The sequence below is a fragment of the Falco biarmicus genome, chromosome 4 (assembly GCF_023638135.1).
Source record: "Falco biarmicus isolate bFalBia1 chromosome 4, bFalBia1.pri, whole genome shotgun sequence".
NCBI lineage: Eukaryota > Metazoa > Chordata > Aves > Falconiformes > Falconidae > Falco > Falco biarmicus.
In genome coordinates, this window is record NC_079291.1 from 79,391,118 (window position 1) to 79,410,925 (window position 19,808).

At 44.3% G+C, this 19,808-nt stretch overlaps 2 protein-coding genes and 1 pseudogene across 4 annotated transcripts in view; 2 read left to right on the forward strand and 1 right to left on the reverse strand.

Annotated features, from left to right (window-relative positions):
* The window catches only part of DNAH3 (dynein axonemal heavy chain 3), a 66,922-nt gene extending 64,359 nt beyond the window's left edge, over positions 1 to 2,563 (reverse strand). The window contains exons 1-3 of the mRNA XM_056337259.1: positions 2,207 to 2,563; positions 1,637 to 1,745; positions 76 to 177 (exon numbers count right to left, since the gene is read on the reverse strand). Coding sequence (XP_056193234.1) covers positions 76 to 177; positions 1,637 to 1,669 — 135 coding nt within the window. The 5' untranslated portion in view covers positions 1,670 to 1,745; positions 2,207 to 2,563. The remainder of the gene's footprint in view (positions 1 to 75; positions 178 to 1,636; positions 1,746 to 2,206) is intronic.
* Positions 2,564 to 5,020: 2,457 nt separating this feature from the next.
* LDAF1 (lipid droplet assembly factor 1) lies at positions 5,021 to 10,082 on the forward strand. Of its 3 annotated transcripts, XM_056338029.1 has the most exons (6): positions 5,099 to 5,180; positions 5,890 to 5,953; positions 6,358 to 6,496; positions 7,282 to 7,450; positions 7,845 to 7,983; positions 9,219 to 10,082. In XM_056338029.1, the coding sequence occupies exons 3-6, from the start codon at positions 6,425 to 6,427 to the stop codon at positions 9,310 to 9,312; spliced, it is 474 nt and encodes a 157-aa protein (XP_056194004.1). In that variant the 5' UTR covers positions 5,099 to 5,180; positions 5,890 to 5,953; positions 6,358 to 6,424; the 3' UTR covers positions 9,313 to 10,082. The 3 variants fall into 3 exon arrangements, with proteins under 3 accessions (XP_056194005.1, XP_056194004.1, XP_056194003.1); XM_056338030.1 differs by lacking the exon at positions 5,890 to 5,953 and having other exon boundaries at positions 5,021 to 5,180; XM_056338028.1 differs by lacking the exon at positions 5,099 to 5,180 and having other exon boundaries at positions 5,890 to 6,001.
* A 909-nt stretch (positions 10,083 to 10,991) lies between these two features.
* Positions 10,992 to 14,310, forward strand: LOC130147650 (melanin-concentrating hormone receptor 1-like; annotated as a pseudogene).
* The last annotated feature ends 5,498 nt before the right edge of the window (positions 14,311 to 19,808 follow it).

Here is a 19,808-nt window from a genome sequence, read left to right on the forward strand (position 1 = left end):
GGCGTAAGATGCCTAAAATCACGCTAGCACATATAATTTAGTGCATACCCTGATGCAAGGGGAGAGCACACATACCTGATACAATTCTGAAGGTGCAGCTGAAGCAGAAGCAGGTAGGGGCGGTAACTCCGGTAACCGTTTTGCATGACTCACGTTATACACAGAATTGTTCTGTGACTACAGAGAAATGAAAAACAACTTCAAAGACATTTATGAAATACACTCTTCTGAAAAAGATTCATTCAGAAAGAACAAAGACTTTCCATTTTCATTGAAAATTACATATTGCAACTTTTCCAGTTTTAAGGAAATGGACATTCTGTGGAGTGGGTTCCTCATGAAAACAGGTTTTCAGATGGCACTGTTCTTTGTAGTCATTTGATAAAACTTCTAATCAGCAATATATGTCAGAATTAAAAAAAAAACCAACATTTTTGTATCACTGAAAACAAATCAAATTATTTAAATTATTTTTACTTATACTAAAATAAACACTGGATGTTAAAACATGAAAGCCCACCAGACTGCCAAATTGACAGTGAAACAGTCCAAGTTCCAGAAGAAGCTATATTGCCAGGATGCCACTGAAAGAACAGATTGCTCACAAGGACTCTGCAAAATGTTTTAATACAAATGTCAGAATGCCTAATACATCTAAGAGCTATGTTCCACTTCCTCAAGATGACAATACTTTGAGGTGGCCTTCCAGGACCCAGTACGAAGTTCTCTAATGACATTTTCTCAGAATTATTTAGCCTCACAAGTGCTTCAAGATGTTTTTGAACAGCACCTTTCCTTAGTACAGGCCAAAACCTCACCCCTAGTTTCCTCTGAGCTCCAAAAAACCCCAAATTTGTTTAGGAGATTCTTGAGAAACAAATTCCCAAATACATAGCGGCACTATCAGAAAAAGGAGGTGGAAGTATGTGGCATCTGAATGCGAGTGAATTAAATCAACATGAAAGAGGAAGTTACTACTCAATATAATTATGTTTGAATAACAAATAATTGTTTACATAATTGTTATTACATTTTTAGCATGTGATTATTGCTTTCTGATATATGAACTGGAAAAGTAGGCAGCTCAAACCTAGTTTTCCAGCAGACAAAATTGTGCCCTCCTCAATACCAAAGTACAGGCCAGCCCATTCAGAAATAAAAATTGAGGACAGACTGATCTGATTTACCTCCTTGGTATTCCCCAGCATGTCTGCACACAGACACACAGAAATCAAGACATTATCACTGCCAAGGATATTTCACTAAAGACAGCATCAATTGCTCTTGATTAATGACTAAAGGATTGGGCCTTAGGGTACTTTCAAAATGCAGTTTATTAGGAGATTTGTTCATTCTTAAAGGTACAAGGGTTATTAAGAAAGCCATTGTTCATTCTAAAATGGCTCTTGGTTTATTTTTTTTTTTTTGTATTTCAAAAAGTTAAATGCTTGACTAAAGGGATTCTTAGTAATAAGTATATTATAAAGGCTTAGGTCCAAAGAATATTCAACAAGAACAACTGTATTCAAGTAAGAGTTCTTCCAATGTCAAACCACTAGCCACCAGTAATGGCCAATTTCATCTGAAGTTTTGAAAAAGTTATTGAACTTTCACAGTCACTGCTGAAAAAACTTACCCTCAGGAGCCCCGGGCTCTGTGTTGGCTTCATTCTGCTTTGGGTTTTTTGTTTGCTTAGAAGTTTTTGGTCCTCCCTGTCAATACAAGCACACTTGTCGTTACATGCACTGGAACAGAATTAGAGATCATTTCAGATGCTACAGAAGGTGTCAAAACAATCAGCTTCCTATCCCAGCTGCCAGGAAGAAGAAAAATCTCAGCTCTCCCCTTCCTTGTTTACAACACTAAGCTTTCTTCCCCTCCAAACCACACAATCCCTTTTTCTCCATTCCTCTTCAAGCTCACTTTTCACCTTAATCTTTCAAACCCTCTCCAGATGTCTTTCAAGTAAGATTGTTTCCATCCTGCTTTTCCCATTCTCAAAAAAACTGTTTCTTCCCCACTACCTGTTCTCTCCTAATGCCCCAGGGCCTCTGGGCCCCTAATTATGGTTTACAGCAGATGAGCCATACATTAATTGCCATGACAAATAAGCACACGTCAAAAGGAATGGGAAAAGAGAGAGATGACCAGCATGCCTTACACATCCACGAAGTGCACAAGCGAGCAAGGTAAGAGCAGGTACTACCTGCAGGCGCCCTTGTTACCAGTCCCCCTGCCTGTTGCAGCTTGGTGAACTTCTCCGACACTCTGCCTTTCAGTCCTCAGCTTCGTTGCCCCAGTTACAGCATAGCTGAAGGAGCCTGGAGACAGGAATTCCCTCCTCCCTCTCTTCCCCCTGCAGAGAGAAAACAGCCCCTTTCAGTGCAGTGTTTTGCCAAGCTGTGGTCAGGGAGATTCAATTGTGGAACCAATGAGCAACTGTACAGGTTCATTTTACCTCTGAAAGCTACTGAAAACATAGTCCTAAGACATCTGAGATATTCTGACATTTGTATGAAAACATTGCACACAGCAAGGGAGATCCCAGAGCAATAAAGGCTATATAAACCCAAATTTACTAAGGAAGAAGGGGGGTGGGGGTGGGGGGTAATTATTTAATATTCCAAATCTTGAACTCAAACATCTCCACCACTTTTCCACCATTGTGACTCAAACTCCCTGAAGATCCGCAGACAGCAGGTGGGATACTTGTAGCCACAATTCCTCTAAGTCAGCTTGTACACATCTGCCTCCCACTCACAGTCATCACTATGTCCTGAAAGAGTCCTCTACCAAATTTCTTCAGAAATGGGATTTATTACCATCCAACATGAAATCTCGTGCAGTCTCCTTATACCGACCCTCAAGAGATGCCTTGTACATTTTCTGCCAACATAGTGAGACTTCCATTTTAACTTAAACTCTTTCCCAACATCTCTGGATGCTAATTTTCATCCCATTTTCTGTAAACTGTGAGAATGGCTGATACCCAAGTTAACAGCACCGTTTTCCTTGTATCTTGACCTAATACCAACTACAAGTGGAACATTGTTCCTGCCTGGCCACACATGAAAGCTGCTGCTATAAACTGAGCTGCTCTTTAAACACAAGGCAGCAGCGTGGGGTACAGAACCACTGCTGCTCATGCTGGAGTTGACAGTTGTTTGGCTAGTGTGCAGTAACTTTCCAAATACTTCGGTGCTGGTTTGCAACCTGAGTATTTTCCTGCTAATTCGAGCTGATGCTGGCATGAAGACAAGCTCGATTAAGCAACAGTTTTAGTAACTACTGTCCCTCCATGCACAACTTGGATGCTTATATATGCATGCCCTCTGAAGTTAAATAAATTAACTTGTGTTGCTTGGGAAGCATTAAAAACAGTTATTTCATACATAAAGAGATTATATGTGAATGTTTAGCAAAGAAATAATTATGCATAGCAGGAACTAAGTTGTACAAGACTACCTCCAAAACTGCAGCTATGGCTTGTCTCCAGAACAACCACAAATTTTTAACTTTCAATATACTTCTAAACTCGGTGGAGCCATTGAACTTCATAGTGCCATTATCACTGTCACACCCCTTTTAAAAATGCATACAAAATCAACACACTGAAATTGAACTTTACATACACTAGTCTACTAGGCATATCAATACACAAGGCACTTCAATAGTATGATACAAACACTTCAACGGTTCAAGCAAAATAAACTTGCCCTCACCATCCTCTTGTTGCAGGTATCATGTGCTGGGCTTTTAGAACCCATGATCTAAATCTGCATTAATATGGAAATCGCTCTTTTACTCCTGCTTTCCACATAGCCCCTTGTATCTGAAGAGCTCACTGAAACCAGCACCTCAAAGGCACAGAGCTCTGACGGACTGATAGGTTAAAAACCTCAGGCTTTATAAAACCTCTCTTTATAGTGGAAGACCAGCACACACCAAATTAAACAGGCTATTGATTTTGTTCTCTTTAAAAACGATCATTAAACCATTCACGTTCAGTTTTGCAATACTCTGAGTGGCATCAATCAAAAAGAGTGATTAAAGCAGTCACAAGACACACAAATATTTTACTGATTTCTGACTGTAATTTACAGCGTGAAAAATTCTGTGTAGCCAAACGCAGGAATTCAGTGAAGCTTCACACTGGCATGTAACACCATCACGCCGCCTCTGGAATGGGCCAGGCTGAACCCTCATGCCACACACCTCATCCAGCGCCACTTCCAAGGGGGACAGCCCCAGCCAAATGCTGGGACACCACAGGACGCACCCATCTGGCTGACAACCCAGCTGAATCTTCAAAGCCATTACTCCTCCCGTGGCGCACAGGTCTGCCATGCCACACGGCCACGCAAACACCTGTGGTGGTGGCAGGGCTGGGTGGAAACACGTGGGGACAGGTAACTGGGGGCAGGGGGGACACCACTGAAGCCTTTCACTGCTGCTGTCCCACGACGCCTCACGGCCCAAGTGCCTCAGTCACAGCTCATGGAAGGCTGCTCCTTCGCAGCCCCGGCTCGGCAGGCAGCAGCCCCTCTGCGGGGGACAGTGGGCTTAGAGCCGCCTGTCTGGGTGATGCCGGCCACGCGGGCCCTCAGGTGCAGCTCGAAGCGCGGTGGCACCCCGAAGCCACCCGCAGCCCCCTGCCACCTTGGCCTGCGGCACCCCCAGCGGCCTGCTCCCCTATGCTTCCCCGGGGGGCACCCAGGCGTCCGCATGTCCCAAGTTCTCCACGGCTCGAGGCTGCGTCCCCCTCACCGCACATGGCCCTGCGACGCTCCCTGAGGGCACCCAGCACCGAGCTGCTGCGGCGGCGCCCGGGGGCTGAAGGGCAGGGCAGGAAGGGGGACGCGGAAGGGCACAAAGAGAAATGATTAAAAAGCCACTAAAGCCCCGGGTGTCCTGTGGAGACCTTCCCGGCGCCATCCTCGCTAAGTGCCCCGCCGCACCGCCCGCGCCGCCTCACGGGTGCCCTGCCCCGGCCCGCTCCCCCCCTCAGCCTCCCCGGCCCTGCCCGCCGCGCCGCCGGCCCCCGCGGGGAGGAGACGGCGGCGGGAGAGGGCGGCGGCGCTTCCCTCAACCCCGGCAGGCCCAGCCCGGGCCGCGCTGGGCGTCGCATCGGGAGGGCGAGGCGCCGAGGCGGGCTGCGGCCCGACGGCCAGCGGCCGCAGGTGAGAGGGACGTCCCCAGCCCGGCGGAGGGAGGGAGGGAGGGCGGGGAGCGGCGCCGCCCCGCTCCGCCTGGCCGGGGGCTGCGGGGCGGCCTGTCAGCCCGGGCCGCCGCTCGGTCGCAGCGGGAGGGCGGGCGCCAGCAGCGGCGCGCAGCCCGGCGGGAGCGGGAGCCGCGTCCCCCTTACCTCCCTCGGCTCGGGCGGGCAGCGCGGCCCGGCCCGCGGCCACAGGGCTTCGGTGCCGCGCGGCCTCCGCCCGCCCCGCTCGCTGGGGAGACCCGCGTTGTGCGCGGCGCTACGGCCCGCGCCGGCCGCTGCTGCCCGGGGAGCCGCCGGTAGCGCAAGGGCCGCGTGTAGCGCCGGTGGGGGGGGGGCGGGGGGGCCGTGGCGCGGCTCCTGCCCTCGCTGTGCAGCGTCCGGCGCGGGGTGCAGGCCGCGGTGCCGTGCCGTGCCGTGCCGTGCCGGCCGTAACGGGGCGGGCGGGCCCTCGCCAGGGACGGCTGCGTGGGAGCACGGTGCGAACGAGGGAGGGTCCCTGTGTACAGGCGGCGTCTCCAGCGGGAATGCTGACACCGTGCCCCTGGAGCAGTACCAGCGGAACGCTTGTCCTGGCCTTCCACTGGCAGGGCCCCGCCGGCAGCAGCAGGTGGCATTTTCGTGGGGGAAGGGCTGATGTTGCCAGAGGTGATGTTGCCTTTAAACTGTCACAGTTCGTATCTTCAGAGCATTTGAACGCGTTTTGCCGTCTCACACGGAGTTCTGAAGCTGTCCAGGGTGAGGTTTCATTTCTGAAGGCAAGGCTACGCACAAAAACACCCCTCGGTAACGTGTTCCCAGCTGCCAGCACTAGTAGCAATAAATGGTCCATGTGGATAGTCAGAATTGATGGTCTTAATGGTGATTCAGCACCCTCATGGTTAAATACGGTTAAATATGGGGTTAGTGTTATAAGGGAAGGTGGGAATCACCTTGGATCTTGGTCCTTGGCTTTGGGAGTTTCCTAAGAGTTTTCAGGCACAGTCCCCCTACACCAGGTACGCTTTTGTAAAAGTAATGTTTTAGACTCCGTGTATCCCATTAACGCTTGAAATCTACATTCTCTGTTTTTGCAAAAGACATATTTTGTTTTCGAAAAAACTTCTCTATGAGCCTGTTACTAATTGTACCTTAATTTTAAGGAGAATTGGATGGCTGAGTGAGAACTGGTTGTTCAGAAGATTCACAGTCGTGGCTGAGGATTACAACATGTCTAAAGAAATGCAAGAACTGCAGAAGCAATGGCACTCCGTGGTGCAGTCCATCCACAGCAACTCAAATGTCAGTCTGGATTATAATCCTATAAAATACATTCATAAAGTTACTCCTTTCATAACTGTTGAAATACCACACCCCAATTTATTTTATTTACTGGTATAAGCATTTGAGATAATAGAGTGGCATTTTATTGAAATGGTTGTGCTGCTACAAAAAGAACAAAAACTACAGTGCATATTTTTTTAAGAGAAAGGAAGTGTCTTTACTACAGTAAAATTTCAGCGTATAGGTGTGACTGCCTCTGTAAAAGGTAATTTTTTTTTTTTCTACCAGTAACATTAAATTCCTAACAACTTAGTGCGGGCATGTCTGTATCACAGTACTTATGCTCAAGAAATGAACAGGTTGCACATATTACTGAGGCATGGAAAAAAGAAAAATAATTTCTAAATATTATAGGATTTTTTCTTAACAAATACAGTTCTCTAGATCAAAGTCATAGTTGTTGAGACCCCACTGAAATCTGTGCAGCTAAATTAATTTGGATTTTTTACTTGTTTTCAGCTTGTGGTTTGTTTTTGTTTGTGGGGTTTTTTTTAATTTGTACAAGACTGGATGGGAAGTGCAAGAGAAACGTGTCTGTTGCTGGTAGAATTATATTTGCTATAAAGTTATCTACATTTTCAGTAAGTCCTCATGCTTTTGAAATTTAGAGGCAACAGCTGCCCTCTATTCGAGCTGCAGACTTACAAAAAGGTGCTACCTGTAGTTCACTGAGTAGCGGTAATCTTTAAGTTATCTATGACAAGAGATGAAAACAATCTGAAATGTTTTTCTTTCATCCACAGGTTGTTGCATTTATGAATTCTCGTGTTGGCCAATATTTAGATGACCATCCTTTTGTTGCCTTATCACTCCTGGTGTTTATTGCACTGTCTGCTATTCCCGTTGCATTTTTCCTGATTTTTGTTGTTACAACAGCTGTAATGGCCTGTATCGGTGTCATAGTCATGGAAGGTATTGTATGCATGCATGTATGTACTTAATCTGTTTTAAGGCATGTTGTCTTTTTTTTTCTTCTTCTTCTTCCTTCTGGAGTTCCCAGTTCAAGCAATTGAGGATTTCTGGATGTAGTCCTCAGGTCTCAGCAGTAGTGAAACTCAATAGGAGAGTAGTAATCTGATTAGGTGTAGTCTGTACGGGGGAACTCCTACTTCCCTTTCTAATCTCAACCACCAGGATAAACCTAATCCATTTATCTTGACCATGCATAGCTTTTATAGAGGCTAGCTAGTTGATTGCAGGAGACTGTTTTTCCCAAATGGTTTGAAGTTGGGGTTGTGGTAGAATGTCAGCACTTCTAATTTGTATATAAATTTGTGTAAATAACAAACTGATTTTCTTTTATTAGGTATTGTAATAGCCACAGGTGGCATAGCTCTCCTTTGCGTTCTGTGTGGCCTGGGTGCACTTTCACTGGGCGTTTCTGGAGTACTGAGTGTTTGTTATGTCGTCCTTTCGACTCTGGTCAACTACTGGTATGCGTCAAGGTGAGTATTGATGTCTTGATCCATGCCTGAATTTCAAACTGCACGACAGTACTATTGCATTTATTATTTCATTTATTTTAAGTGAGCCACTGTTGCTTAGTTATATAAACATTTCTTGAATGCTAGAGCATCTTTGGCTACCCTGGTGGCTTAATGTGTAGCATATAAATGTCTAGTCATCAATACATATTTTATTGAGAATTAATACGTGCACTCTTTCCTATTTAGGAAAGAGGAAATGTAAATAGTCTTTAAATGGGCATGTGCTAACACAACATGACATCAAGCAATAAAATACACCTTTGTCTCACTCAGAGTATTTGTTGCTTTAAATGTCATTAAAACGTTCCTAAACACTGGACTTTGCTTAGAGGATGAACCTTTTGCCATTCTTTCTGTATGGCGACCCAGCTATCTCTGCTTACCTGCATTTGTAGAGTAACGGACCAAAATTAGTTGTAGATTTGGGATAGGCAGAGAGGTAGTTAAAGGGACAATGTGACCAAAATAGAAGTTACAGGGTTTGCCGGATGCTGCACGCGTGCAGCTTGCCAGTGGTATCTCCCAGTGCTTTAGGCTTGGAGGCCTGTTTCGGCAGCATTACCGGAGCCAAGCTTTTACCAAGCGTCTGTCTGGGAGTAACAGGCGCTAGCAGGTTGTGCTGGAGTGCCACCTGTTGTCCCTTTAAATATCTACCAGGGAATGAATAACGATTATGGCTTTTTAAGCACAGAGAAGAGCAATAAGAAAAATTGCAGCTGCTCCCTCCTAGTCTGCTCCTTCATCACAGCTGTGCTTCCTGCACAGCTCTCAAGGACACACAGAATTGCCTGTGGAGCCTGTGGTATTGTCAAGATGACAAGATGATGGCGCAAGGCCCAGTGTGCTTGCATTTGTTTCAGGACTTCATACCACTTGTCCAGGGCATGCCATCACATCTGTAATATTGCCCACCGATTCCAGAAAAGACTTCTTTTTTCCATAGCATATCTGAATATGCAACCCAACCTACAGATCAGCCATATTAACTTACAGCTTTGGTGTTAAAACAGGTAATATCTGGTCTTTTTATGTTCCTGTGTCTTTTGAGAGAAGCTCAAGTAGACCTGCAGCAGATGTTCCACAAGTCTCAGACAGGTTTACATCTCACACTGCTCACCTTTTTTGAGCAAAAAGTTAAAAGACTATAATCTTATGGAAGAACACGCTGTAAAACCATTCTTTCCTTCTGACAGGGGTCAGATAAGGAAGCAAGAAGTTAATGGAAGTTTGCCACAGAAGAGTCCTTCTGTCTTGGATCTTTCTGCCAATAATGGAAAGAATGAATAAGTGGGTTTTTCCACACTTCCCTCATAAGCACTTAACCTTACTCTTCTGACCTTTGCTATGTAATTATTTACTCATCGAGCATTCAGCCTTTGCGCATTCCTTATGGGAACTGAAAAAATCAATAGGCATCTTATATTGGCAATGTAAAACTAATATTAAGAATAACCATTAAGCAGCAGTGTGTTGCAATATTAAGTCTATGTGCATGATGGAACGTTCCACAGAATTTGGTAAAGGGATGTAATAACTGCTACTGTTAAGTCAGTGACAATTGAGAGAAAGGGTAGGTAAATATTTGACTTCCCATTTGTTGCTGGAGTTCTGGATGTACTATCTTTTGAAATTTGTATGCAGCAGTTGGTCATTTTGATACATAAGTGTCAAAGTTCAGAACACGAGAAATGTGTTTTGAAAGGTAAAAAGTATTTTTAAGCCTTAACAGCCTTTGTTAAAATAGTATGAGCACACCATGCTAATGCTTTGTATTTATTATATGAGGAAAGCTGGGGTTTATCATCTGTTAGGTCATAGTATAAGCTTTTATATTATATACCTTAAAATGTTGCATTGTTCTGAAGGGATATTTTCCTTCTTCCTATTGCCTCATCACATCAATGGTATGGTATGCAGTTAGGTCTTGCATTTTTTCATGTTAAGTATTTAATTGCCTGTTTTGCTTCTCAGTTGTAACTCAGTTGTATGTCATTTAAACTTTTCATTTTTGCAAATGCCATATTATTGTTGAGCATTATTAAACTAATAAAGTTAGATGCTTTCTTAAAGTGCTGTTTGTTTAACCAGGTTGTCGTTACTCTTGCTTAGCCTACAGTAAAACCTCTTCCAGATCTACTTCTAGGAAGGCTCCATTTGGAACTGAATTCTTCTCTGTTAAAGTATTTTGGCTGGCCAGTAATGCTGAGCCACAAACTACAGATTACTCCCCTTCTCATGCCTGTAAAGGACATGCAGAATCCTAAGGGCTGAACTAGTGTAATACTCCGGTTTTGCGTGAACCAACACACTGTTTGGCTCCAACATGGAGTCAAAGTTTATCTGAGCCATAATGTGTTCTGCACAGTATGGGTGGTAACACTTCCAGCTGTAGTGATAAGCTGGCACTACACTTCAGCAGTGGAGTAAAATCATCCTTAGTCCTAATCAGTGTTACTGTCTGCAGAAGACAGACAGGACCTGATGCTAATTCATAAAGGGCTTGAGTATTTACTATATTACAGTTAAATGTGAAGGATTTACAGAATGGAGACCATAACAGGAGATCTCTTTCATAATTTACCAAGACAATATTTTTTCACTTGCTTCAAGGCTTTATCCCAGACTTTTTAACTTCTGTGTGGTGGTAGTAGTATACAAGCAGTAAGACGAAAAAAAGCCACCAACAAACAGAAACAGTACTTTCTCTACTTCCCTTGTAACAAAAGCTAGTGCTGTAATAACTTTACATGACATACAGCCTGGAGATATCTATCTGCAAGGTAGAACAAAGGTTTTTTCATGAATATATATACTTTTTTTTGTGGTTGTTACATTGCCAGTATCCCCACTTCAGGATGAAATCTGCAGCTGCTGTCAATTACAGTAGAGCTCTGCCAGTTTACAGCAGGTGAGGGTCAGTGGTGGGGGACAGAATACTGTTCATAATTGCATGGTGCTGTAGAGTGATGCACATTGCAGCTGTAGGTAATCCAACCTAACACCAAATTCCCCAGTGCATACACTGGACTGCAAAAACCCTGAAAAATACTGCTGGTTGCAAGTGAAGAAACTCCAACAAGGTAGCATGTTGGGGGTGTTGAGGTGAAGGAGGTTTTTTGCACTGGCTGATAAATGGAATACATTACCCCTTGTGCAAATGGACCAGTGCCTGCTCTAAGAGTTGTGCAGTACTGAAATAACTGTTTCTAAGTGCTAGAAATCCTTACAGCTAGCAAAAAGTGAGCCTTGAAATAGCATTCTAGCCGTTACAGAAGCCTCCCTGCCTCTCACCAGGCTACGGCCCCCCCACCATCAGGATACAGTTTGAATCTAATGTTACTTTTTCTGGGCAGTAATACCTTCAGTCTAGGAGTTTACAGGCTGCTAAGAGGACTAGTGGTTTTGAGGGAAATAAGGCAGAGGTTAGCATGAATGGATTATAACACAACCACCACCTCATTTACTTCACATTTCCAGTTGTTTGCCTTTTTTACTGCTGAGTTGCTGTAATTTGAAATACACCTTCAAAATAAATCCCATGTTTATCTCCTGTTCTCTTCTATCAGTCTACCTGAAATGAAACATGCATAACTATTACTGTGCTTGAAACCTCCAAATGAATAGGAATGGAAAAGGCACTTCACAGGAGGGAAATAACAATGCTTTTTATCACCCATGTTGCAACTTACCAGGCCAGAAAAACTCTAGCTTTCTGCATACTTATTCACACAGCTTGTACCTTTTCACTTGTAACATGATCTTGCTTCAGAATTAAAACAGATTAACCCCAATCTAAGCTCACAAATCTTGCTGCAATCTTGACTTCAAGTTAACATGGTTCTTTGCAGAATTCTATTGAACTGTTTATACTCAATTAGACCCTAAAACCAAAGCGTGCTCTCAATGCTGGGTATCTATCATTTTGTTTAAAGGATTTTATTTACTTCCAGACCCCGTTTGCCTCTCCAGAGTACAAGTTCATTGCTTAGTCTATTAGTGAATCCTGATCACTGCCTGAAGCACTAAAATGAAATTCTGCTCTCCCTGCAAATGTATTTCCAGCACTCCGCTGCCAGCTCGGCAACAGGCACTGCCTTATTACATCCTAGCATCTCTGCCGGGTGGTAGTGCAGGGAGCATAAGAGCTGCTTTTTAACCTGCATTAACGGCTGCTGATGATGCTCGGAGCAGTGGCTTTGAGCAGCTCCACAGAGCTCCAAGGAATCGGCAGCCTTTTTTCTTACAACATGGAAGATTCTTCAAGCTGCTGCTGGGGACCAATTTTTCCTGAAGGATGGATTTTAAAACAAATCCCAGAGCTTGAATAGCTGCGTCCCAAACAGCTCCAAGGCTGTTCAAAACTTTTCTCTACCTGGTAAGTGCAATAAACAGGTAAGTGAAAATATACATTAGTATGAAAGCTATAAAAGCACAGGCAGGAGGAAAGAAAAATCACTTATGTGAAACAGGTTTGTAGAAAGCCTGAACGTGGATATTATCCATAATCAACATATGTATCAGATATGAATACATGTATCAAAACATACTCATATGTAAGTATGCATTTGAAATTGTGTATATACACATAACATGGAATGACACACACATCGGTGCTCTTCCCTTCTGTTAACGTGTGTTCATACACATGAAAAATGAGTGTGTGCACATTTGATTAGATACATGTTTTATGTAAACATTTATGAAAGCTGCTGAGAAAGCGCCTGCATGCAGCTAGCCACAGCCACACACACAAAGCACTTTCATGTGCCTGAGAAATCTGTTACTTGCATTCAGAGCACTCACTATCTGTTAGAAGCCAGAATATCCCCAAGGCATATCCTCACCAGTGGTCCTGGCACAGGTTTTTCCTGCCCACACCAGTCTCTGCAGGTGACCCCAGCATGAGCTATGGCAGCTTCATCCTGCCCACCCTGTTTGGTATCATCTGTCTGTGGGCATTATTGGTAACAGCCTGGTTATCTGTACAGTCTTAAATCTGGCCCTAGCAGTAGCATCCCAGATACCTTCATTATCACCCTCTCCATGGTGTATCTGCCCTTCCTCATCCACCAGCTGCTGGGGAGCAGAGCCTGATGCTTTGGGGAGACAATGTGCAAGTCATCACTTCCCTGGATGCCAACAACCAGTTCACCAGCACCTATATCCTCACCACTATGTCCATTGACTGCTACCTGGCCACCATCTACCCCTTCACCTCCACTTGCTTCAGGAAGCCCCCCCTGTGGCAATCCTTGTCACCTGTGCACCCTGGGTCCTCTCCATCCTCAGCATTACACCTGCTTGGATGTATGCTCAGCTCATCCCTTTGCCTGGAGGTCTACTAGGCTGTGGGATTCATCTGCCAGACCCCCAGAGGAACATTCATTGGTACACTCTCTACCAGTTCTTCCAGGTCTTTGCCATCCCTTTGGCTTCATCACAGTGGCTTACAGGAGGATCCTGCTCAAGATGGCCAGGTCCTCAGAAGCACTGATGGGCCACAGATGCATGAGGGCTCGAGCAAAGAGGCTGACCCATACAGCAACTGCCATTTGCGTCACCTTCATCTGCTGGGCACCTTTCCACATCCTGCAAGTGGCCCAGCTCACCACGGCCCCACTCTGCTTTTCCACTATGCCTACAATGTGGCTGTTGGCCTGGGGTTTGCCAACAGTTGTCTGAACCCCTTTATATCTTGCTGGGCCAAAATTTCCAGAGGTGGCTCGGTGTTTGTGGAAGGCCATCTACTGCAGGGCTGGCTTCCCCAAATGGGAGCAAAAGCATGTGAGAGGATGCAATTGGGTCAGGACAGCCACTGCTGCATTTGGTGTCCATCTCTGGTAGGTATCAAGACCCACAGGATTTCAGGTGTGCCTCTACAAGCCAGCCACTCCTCTTGCCTGAGGAAAGAGTTGGTGGCAGGCAGGTGAGCACCACACACTACATCTCCTCTGGAACAGATCTTTACTTGGCCAGGAGTCAAGGCTGTGGCAGCATTTGGGCAGAAGCCCTGTTTAGCAGTGTTTCCTTATTTATATCTTCCCCGACAGCTATTAATTATATTCTCCCCAGAGGGAGATAAAGATCTTTCAAGCCTTTTATTAATTACCCCACATAATATTTTGCTGTAAAACCCCCGACAAGCAGCAACCCACTGCCCAAAGCTAAGACACTGCCACCATTTTCAACTTCATAATTTTCTAATTAATTTCTTGCTTTAAGCTCACTAAGAAGGAATTTGGACCATTCTGGATTTTTTTCTTGAAATATGGCTTAGGAACGTAACACACTTTACCATGGTTTTAAAAAACTAGGACAATCATGTCTTCATGAATCATTTTCTGTCATTTTAAAGCCAACAAAACTACCCATTTTCCAGAATCAGCAGTTGTCAAGAAGCCCAGCAAGCATTCCAAAATGTTTACATTAAAAGCAATCAGACTGATTTATTCTCACTCAGACAGTTCCATACCATCTAGGGGACAACAGAAACCCAAGTTAAACAGTAACTGCTTCTAAGTCACCAAGTGGCTTTGCAGTGGGAAGTAATGATTAGATCCTACCTACATTTTGAGAAATAACAGAACAGTTTCTTACCGTTTGCAGCATGTCATGTGTGTGTATCATTGTGGTATTTCCTCAGCTGCCAGCAAGCTTTTAGTAAATACACATCTTGAAGCATATTGCTCAGGTTTTTAACCTGATCGTAGGTGGCTCAGTTCCCATGTGCCCATCTTAGGCAATTTTGAAACGACTTGACAGCAGCAACCACAGAGCATCCATTCTCTGACAGGCAAACCTCTCTGCTGCACATGGCAGCCAGAATCACTGGGCTTTACTTTCAAACCACTATTATTCTACTAATAGAAGGCACCTACATCCAGATAAACAGATGAAAACACAGGTTCTAAACACTTTTATTTTAAAGGAACATTTGCCTCCACAGTAAATCAAATTAAAGCTGCTTAAAGGATGCTTTTGTACTTCAAGATACTATGAAGGCCAGACCAAATTCTTAATCAAGAATACTCAGTTACTAGAACATACAACCTACTTTAACCTATTAAAATTTAAGTTACTTCCTCACTAGCTTGATTTGTTCCTGCTCTTATAAAGTAACTAAACATCAACACTGCAAATAAACATACATACCTATGATTATTTATATGCACTCTGCAACATGGGGGATCTTTATCTTCATCTCTTTAGATTTCCAGGAGCCATTAATTTTAATGGCACATTAATTCTGCCGACTACTACAAAACCCCATAGCCAGCAATCCCAGAGACAAGACTGCCTCCAGTAGCTTTTCAGGAGGCACTTCCAAAGACAGAGCAATAAAACCCTCACACCTGTCTCCAGTGACAACACCCAAAAGCTTTAGACCACAGCTCATATATGGTTACACAGCTGAACGACTAATCCTTTCCCCTGAATTTCCTTCATACCCTCATTTTTTGCTGAAGGGAGCAGGCATTGCCTAATAAATCCAGGATACACGGAAACAAGTACATTTATTCCAGCTCAGAGTCTGGCCCCACACAAACCATATCCTTCTGCATTTTAAATTGATTTTTCATCATGTAGTTCATTCTGTCATTAGCACTTACCAGGAGCTAAAGCTGTCAGCTCTCAGCCACCAGCAGGGAATGATGGAGCAGATGCACTCCTGCTGCCCTGACCTTTGCATGTTTATCAGTCACTGTCTTTTCAAAGCTTCTCACCATATCTTTTTAGTAAGAGCTGCTCTCAGCGCTGTGCCATCACCACATTAGCACGGTTTTGTACAGGGATACACTAAAGAAATAGGACTGGGTCAGCATAAACCAGGTGTTTTTGTTGGCACCAGTAAGGCCATCCCTCAAATGAGGGTGTAGGTTGTTTGGTCATCTGTGGTTTGTGTTGTGGTTTTTTTCTTTAAATTATTAAACACTGCAGTAGAGCTAAGTGGTAAGGGAGACTAGGAAGATGGTGCTAAGGTTCTGTTTTCTCAGCCACTGTCTCGGCTCCCTGCAGAACAACACCAGCCTAGCAGGGAAGCAGCAGGAGCCTTTCCCACCCCAGTAGCGCTATTCCCAATGGATCCCCAGCCTCCCCAGCCCCAAGGATCAGGCTCGCTGGCCCTCACTTCAGACATAACAGTACACCAGTGGTCAGCCACTCCTGCAGCCCTAACCCCTACCTCCTAGGGGACCCCAACCATCCTGTCTCTCCAAGGAGCTTTAGAACCACCAACTTTTGCCACAGTTCCTGCAGCAGCTGCCTGAGCTCAAAGCTGCAGAGACCCCAAGCTGACCCCATATGCAACAGGTTTGATAGCTCTTCTCCTATGCCTCCTCTCACTGCACCCTCATCCACACACGGCCATCCCACATGGACCAGCAGAGGGACATCAGGCCTGAATGCAGTAAGGGAATCCCTTGTATTTGTAAAGTGAGCTTAAAGATTCCACAGTTCAACAGGGGACTGAGAAAGACCAGAGCTCAGCTCTTACAGGAAGGGAGAAGGAATGCACATGGCTGGGCTCCAAGTTAAATTATTTACAGAGAGAGAGAAATAATTCCTTCCTTTAAATGAGTTACATGAGTCTTCACTCAAACTTCCCCTATGGTATCCACAAATAGAGCACAACACCAGCCTGGGGGAACTATGGAGTTAATCCTCCCAGGAGCTAGTGACAGATCTCCTCTCATATGCCATGCCAGACAGCTTTCCCCTAAGCAGACAGGGTTAGCCAGGGCCAGGAACCAGGCAAGAACAACCTGGATGGCTGTCACTGTGTGTCACCTCCCCAGCTAGTAAGCTTAATACAAGAGAGAGGTCAGAGCAAGAGTAGAGCTCTTACCTACACTTATTAAAGTGAGGTGTTTTAAACACCCTCACTAAAGCAAATCTCCAGATTCATACAAGCAAGCTATGTGTCAATTTATGGGAGCGTTAGCTAGCATTTCCAAGTATTCACGGGACAGCCAACAATGTTATTTAGTAAATTCCAACTGCCCAGAGCAGAGGTTCAAACTCTATCCAGCAATAAGAAACAAAGACTTCTCCGCCTGAACATGCACTGATCTCTTCCTACACTTGAGTAAAACTGAGAAGGGGGAACATTAAGAATATCAGCCTTGTTTGGCTCAGAAAAGCCAAGAGCCTGTACACTTAAGTACAATGTGCTGTCATATACATAAACTCTCTTCATCAAGCACCACTTTTTGAGCTTTTGCAGAAATACTTCATATTCCATTCAAGTGCTAAGTCAACAGGACTTAAGTACAGTAGGTGGTTTGCTGGATAATAGCCTAAGTAATCACCTCAACCCTAACGCCTACCAGACTAATAGAAAGTAAGAGCTAGTTGCTCCAACAGTTCTAATGTGAAATTGACAGTTTCATTGTACTACTGTTGGCACTGTAACTGTGATTAACAACAGCATAAAGCCTTCATAATGATTACTCTCAGTACTCCATGCTCTCCTTGCATAAAATCCACATTGGTATTTAGAAAATGTACCCTGAAACCTGTTTTATTAAAAATAGCTTGTTGATAATGCTGTTACATGAAGCAGGGGCTGTGGCAGGTGAGCCCCCTGCCCTGTACTATTTATGTACAACACACAGGACAACAAGCATCAGCAGAGTCTGTCCACTGACTTGACCTGAAGCCCTACATGCTCAGAGCACATGGAGCTGGAGTGGTGATTATCACCCTCCCTGTTCACACCAAGTTGCCAGACAAAGTTTGACCCAAGAGTGCTACAGTCACAGTGCAGAGCACTCATCTCTTTTCATTCTGCCACATATAGTTGTATTTCCATGCCTCATTCCCTTGACAGTGCATACAGAATACAAAATAAAAAGCATAATTGCATGGCTGACACTGCCTCACTCCAAATGGAGTGTTCTACCTACAGATATTGCTGTCCTGGTCTGTACTGAAAGCTGCAATGAACAACCACAGTGACATTTTAAGAACATACACTGACCTTTTAAAAAAAGCACTTATTGCCCTGCTGAATTTCTGAGTGCAACGCCTTTCATGCCAGGTGTCCTGGTTTCAGCTAGGATAGAGGTAATTATCTTCTTATTTGCTGGTATAATGCTGTGGTTTGGATTTTGTATGAAAATAATGTTGATAGTAACAACTGAACCATCAGTGTGTCAGTAGTGCTTACACTGAGTCAGGAACCTTTGTTTCCCATGCTCTGCCAGTGAGCAGGTGCCCAAGAAGCTCTGAGGGAGCAGAGCCAGGACCAGGGCATCCCAAAGGGCTATTCCATCCCACAGAACACTATGCTCAGTACATAAACTGGGGGGAGATGGCTGGGGGCCACCATCACTGCTCAGACACTGGCTGGGCATCAGTCAGCAGGTAGTGAGCACCAGCATTGTGCATCATTTAAGGGAGGGGGGGGGGGAAGTTGCCCTTTGGGTTTTATTCTTCTCTCTCTCCTCTTCATTACAGTTATTTCCATTATTAAACTGTTCTTATCTCAGTCCACAGCTGTTACCTTCCCCCATCCCCCAGTTCTCCTCCCCATCCCACTAGGAGCAGTGGGGAGCAGGTGGCTGCATGGTACTGAGTTGTTGGATAGACAAACCACAACACCAGGTTACATGAAAAGAAGTGTCTTAGGCTCTGTAAAGAGATGCACATACTGCAGATTTTGGCATAACATGGATTTTTTTTGAAAATAACCGAATGAAATCAGTCATGAACAAAAGCATCTGATAAGCATTTCAAAAAGGAAAGTGGCTGCAAAGTTCAACAGGAACATAACACAACAATGGGAGATTCAGGAAATTCAATATTATTCGCTCATCACTGAAGATTTTGCTTTAATGATGACTATTAAGAGGACAAGCAGTATTCAGTTTCATACATAGATGAAAGACCAGGAATATGCAATAGTCAATTAATGGAGTAAGCATGCTGCACTGAACTCCCCCTACCCTGACAGGCAGGGGAAAGCCACAAGAAAAGCAGAGGCAACAAACCTGAAGTGGACCCAGTAAACAAAGAAATGTTTTTCTGCAATCCATAATCAGCCTGAAGTATTTATCACTAAAATGACAGAGGCTGGGAGTAGTAGAACCAGAAATAATTTGTTAGTAATTAGCAAACCTATTCATAAGCCTCTTAAGCCCTTGGTTTTAAACCATTGGTTTTCAAAAGCCCCCCATAATCCCTGGCTGACTACTGCTGCAATACAGTATAATCTCATAGAATAAGAAGCATTACAGACTCAAGAAGCCCGAGGTTTAACCTTGACAAAGCGATATTGCTTTTAATGTGGCAGCTGTCTTGGTCTAGAGAAGTCTCAGCAAGAGATCTACTTGTCTTTTATAGCCAGTTGATTCATTTCCACCTTCACTAGCAGTAAACTTAAGACTGGTTGAACCTACACATTGCTCTCCCCACTGCTGCAGCACAGACTGTTAGGACATGCCAGAACCAAACTGAAGTGACTGACGCTGCTCTTGAAGGTAAAAGTGATGTGGCATTGAGTACTGCTGCACAGATTGCTCTTTATCCATTACAGCCAAGCTACTACATGGAACACACGTACTCAAGCACCACACAACATTCACTGAGCAGTTTCCTTTCACCCTATTGAAACCTTTATGTTCACCCACAATTGAATCTAGAGATCTAGAGTTTTTGTAATCTAGGTCATTACCATGAAGTAAATTCACAGCTGGGCTTTGATTCTGTCTAGTAACTGTTATAAGACACTGCTCATTTTCATATAAACCCAGCTAAACTAGTATTAGGTTTATACTATTTGG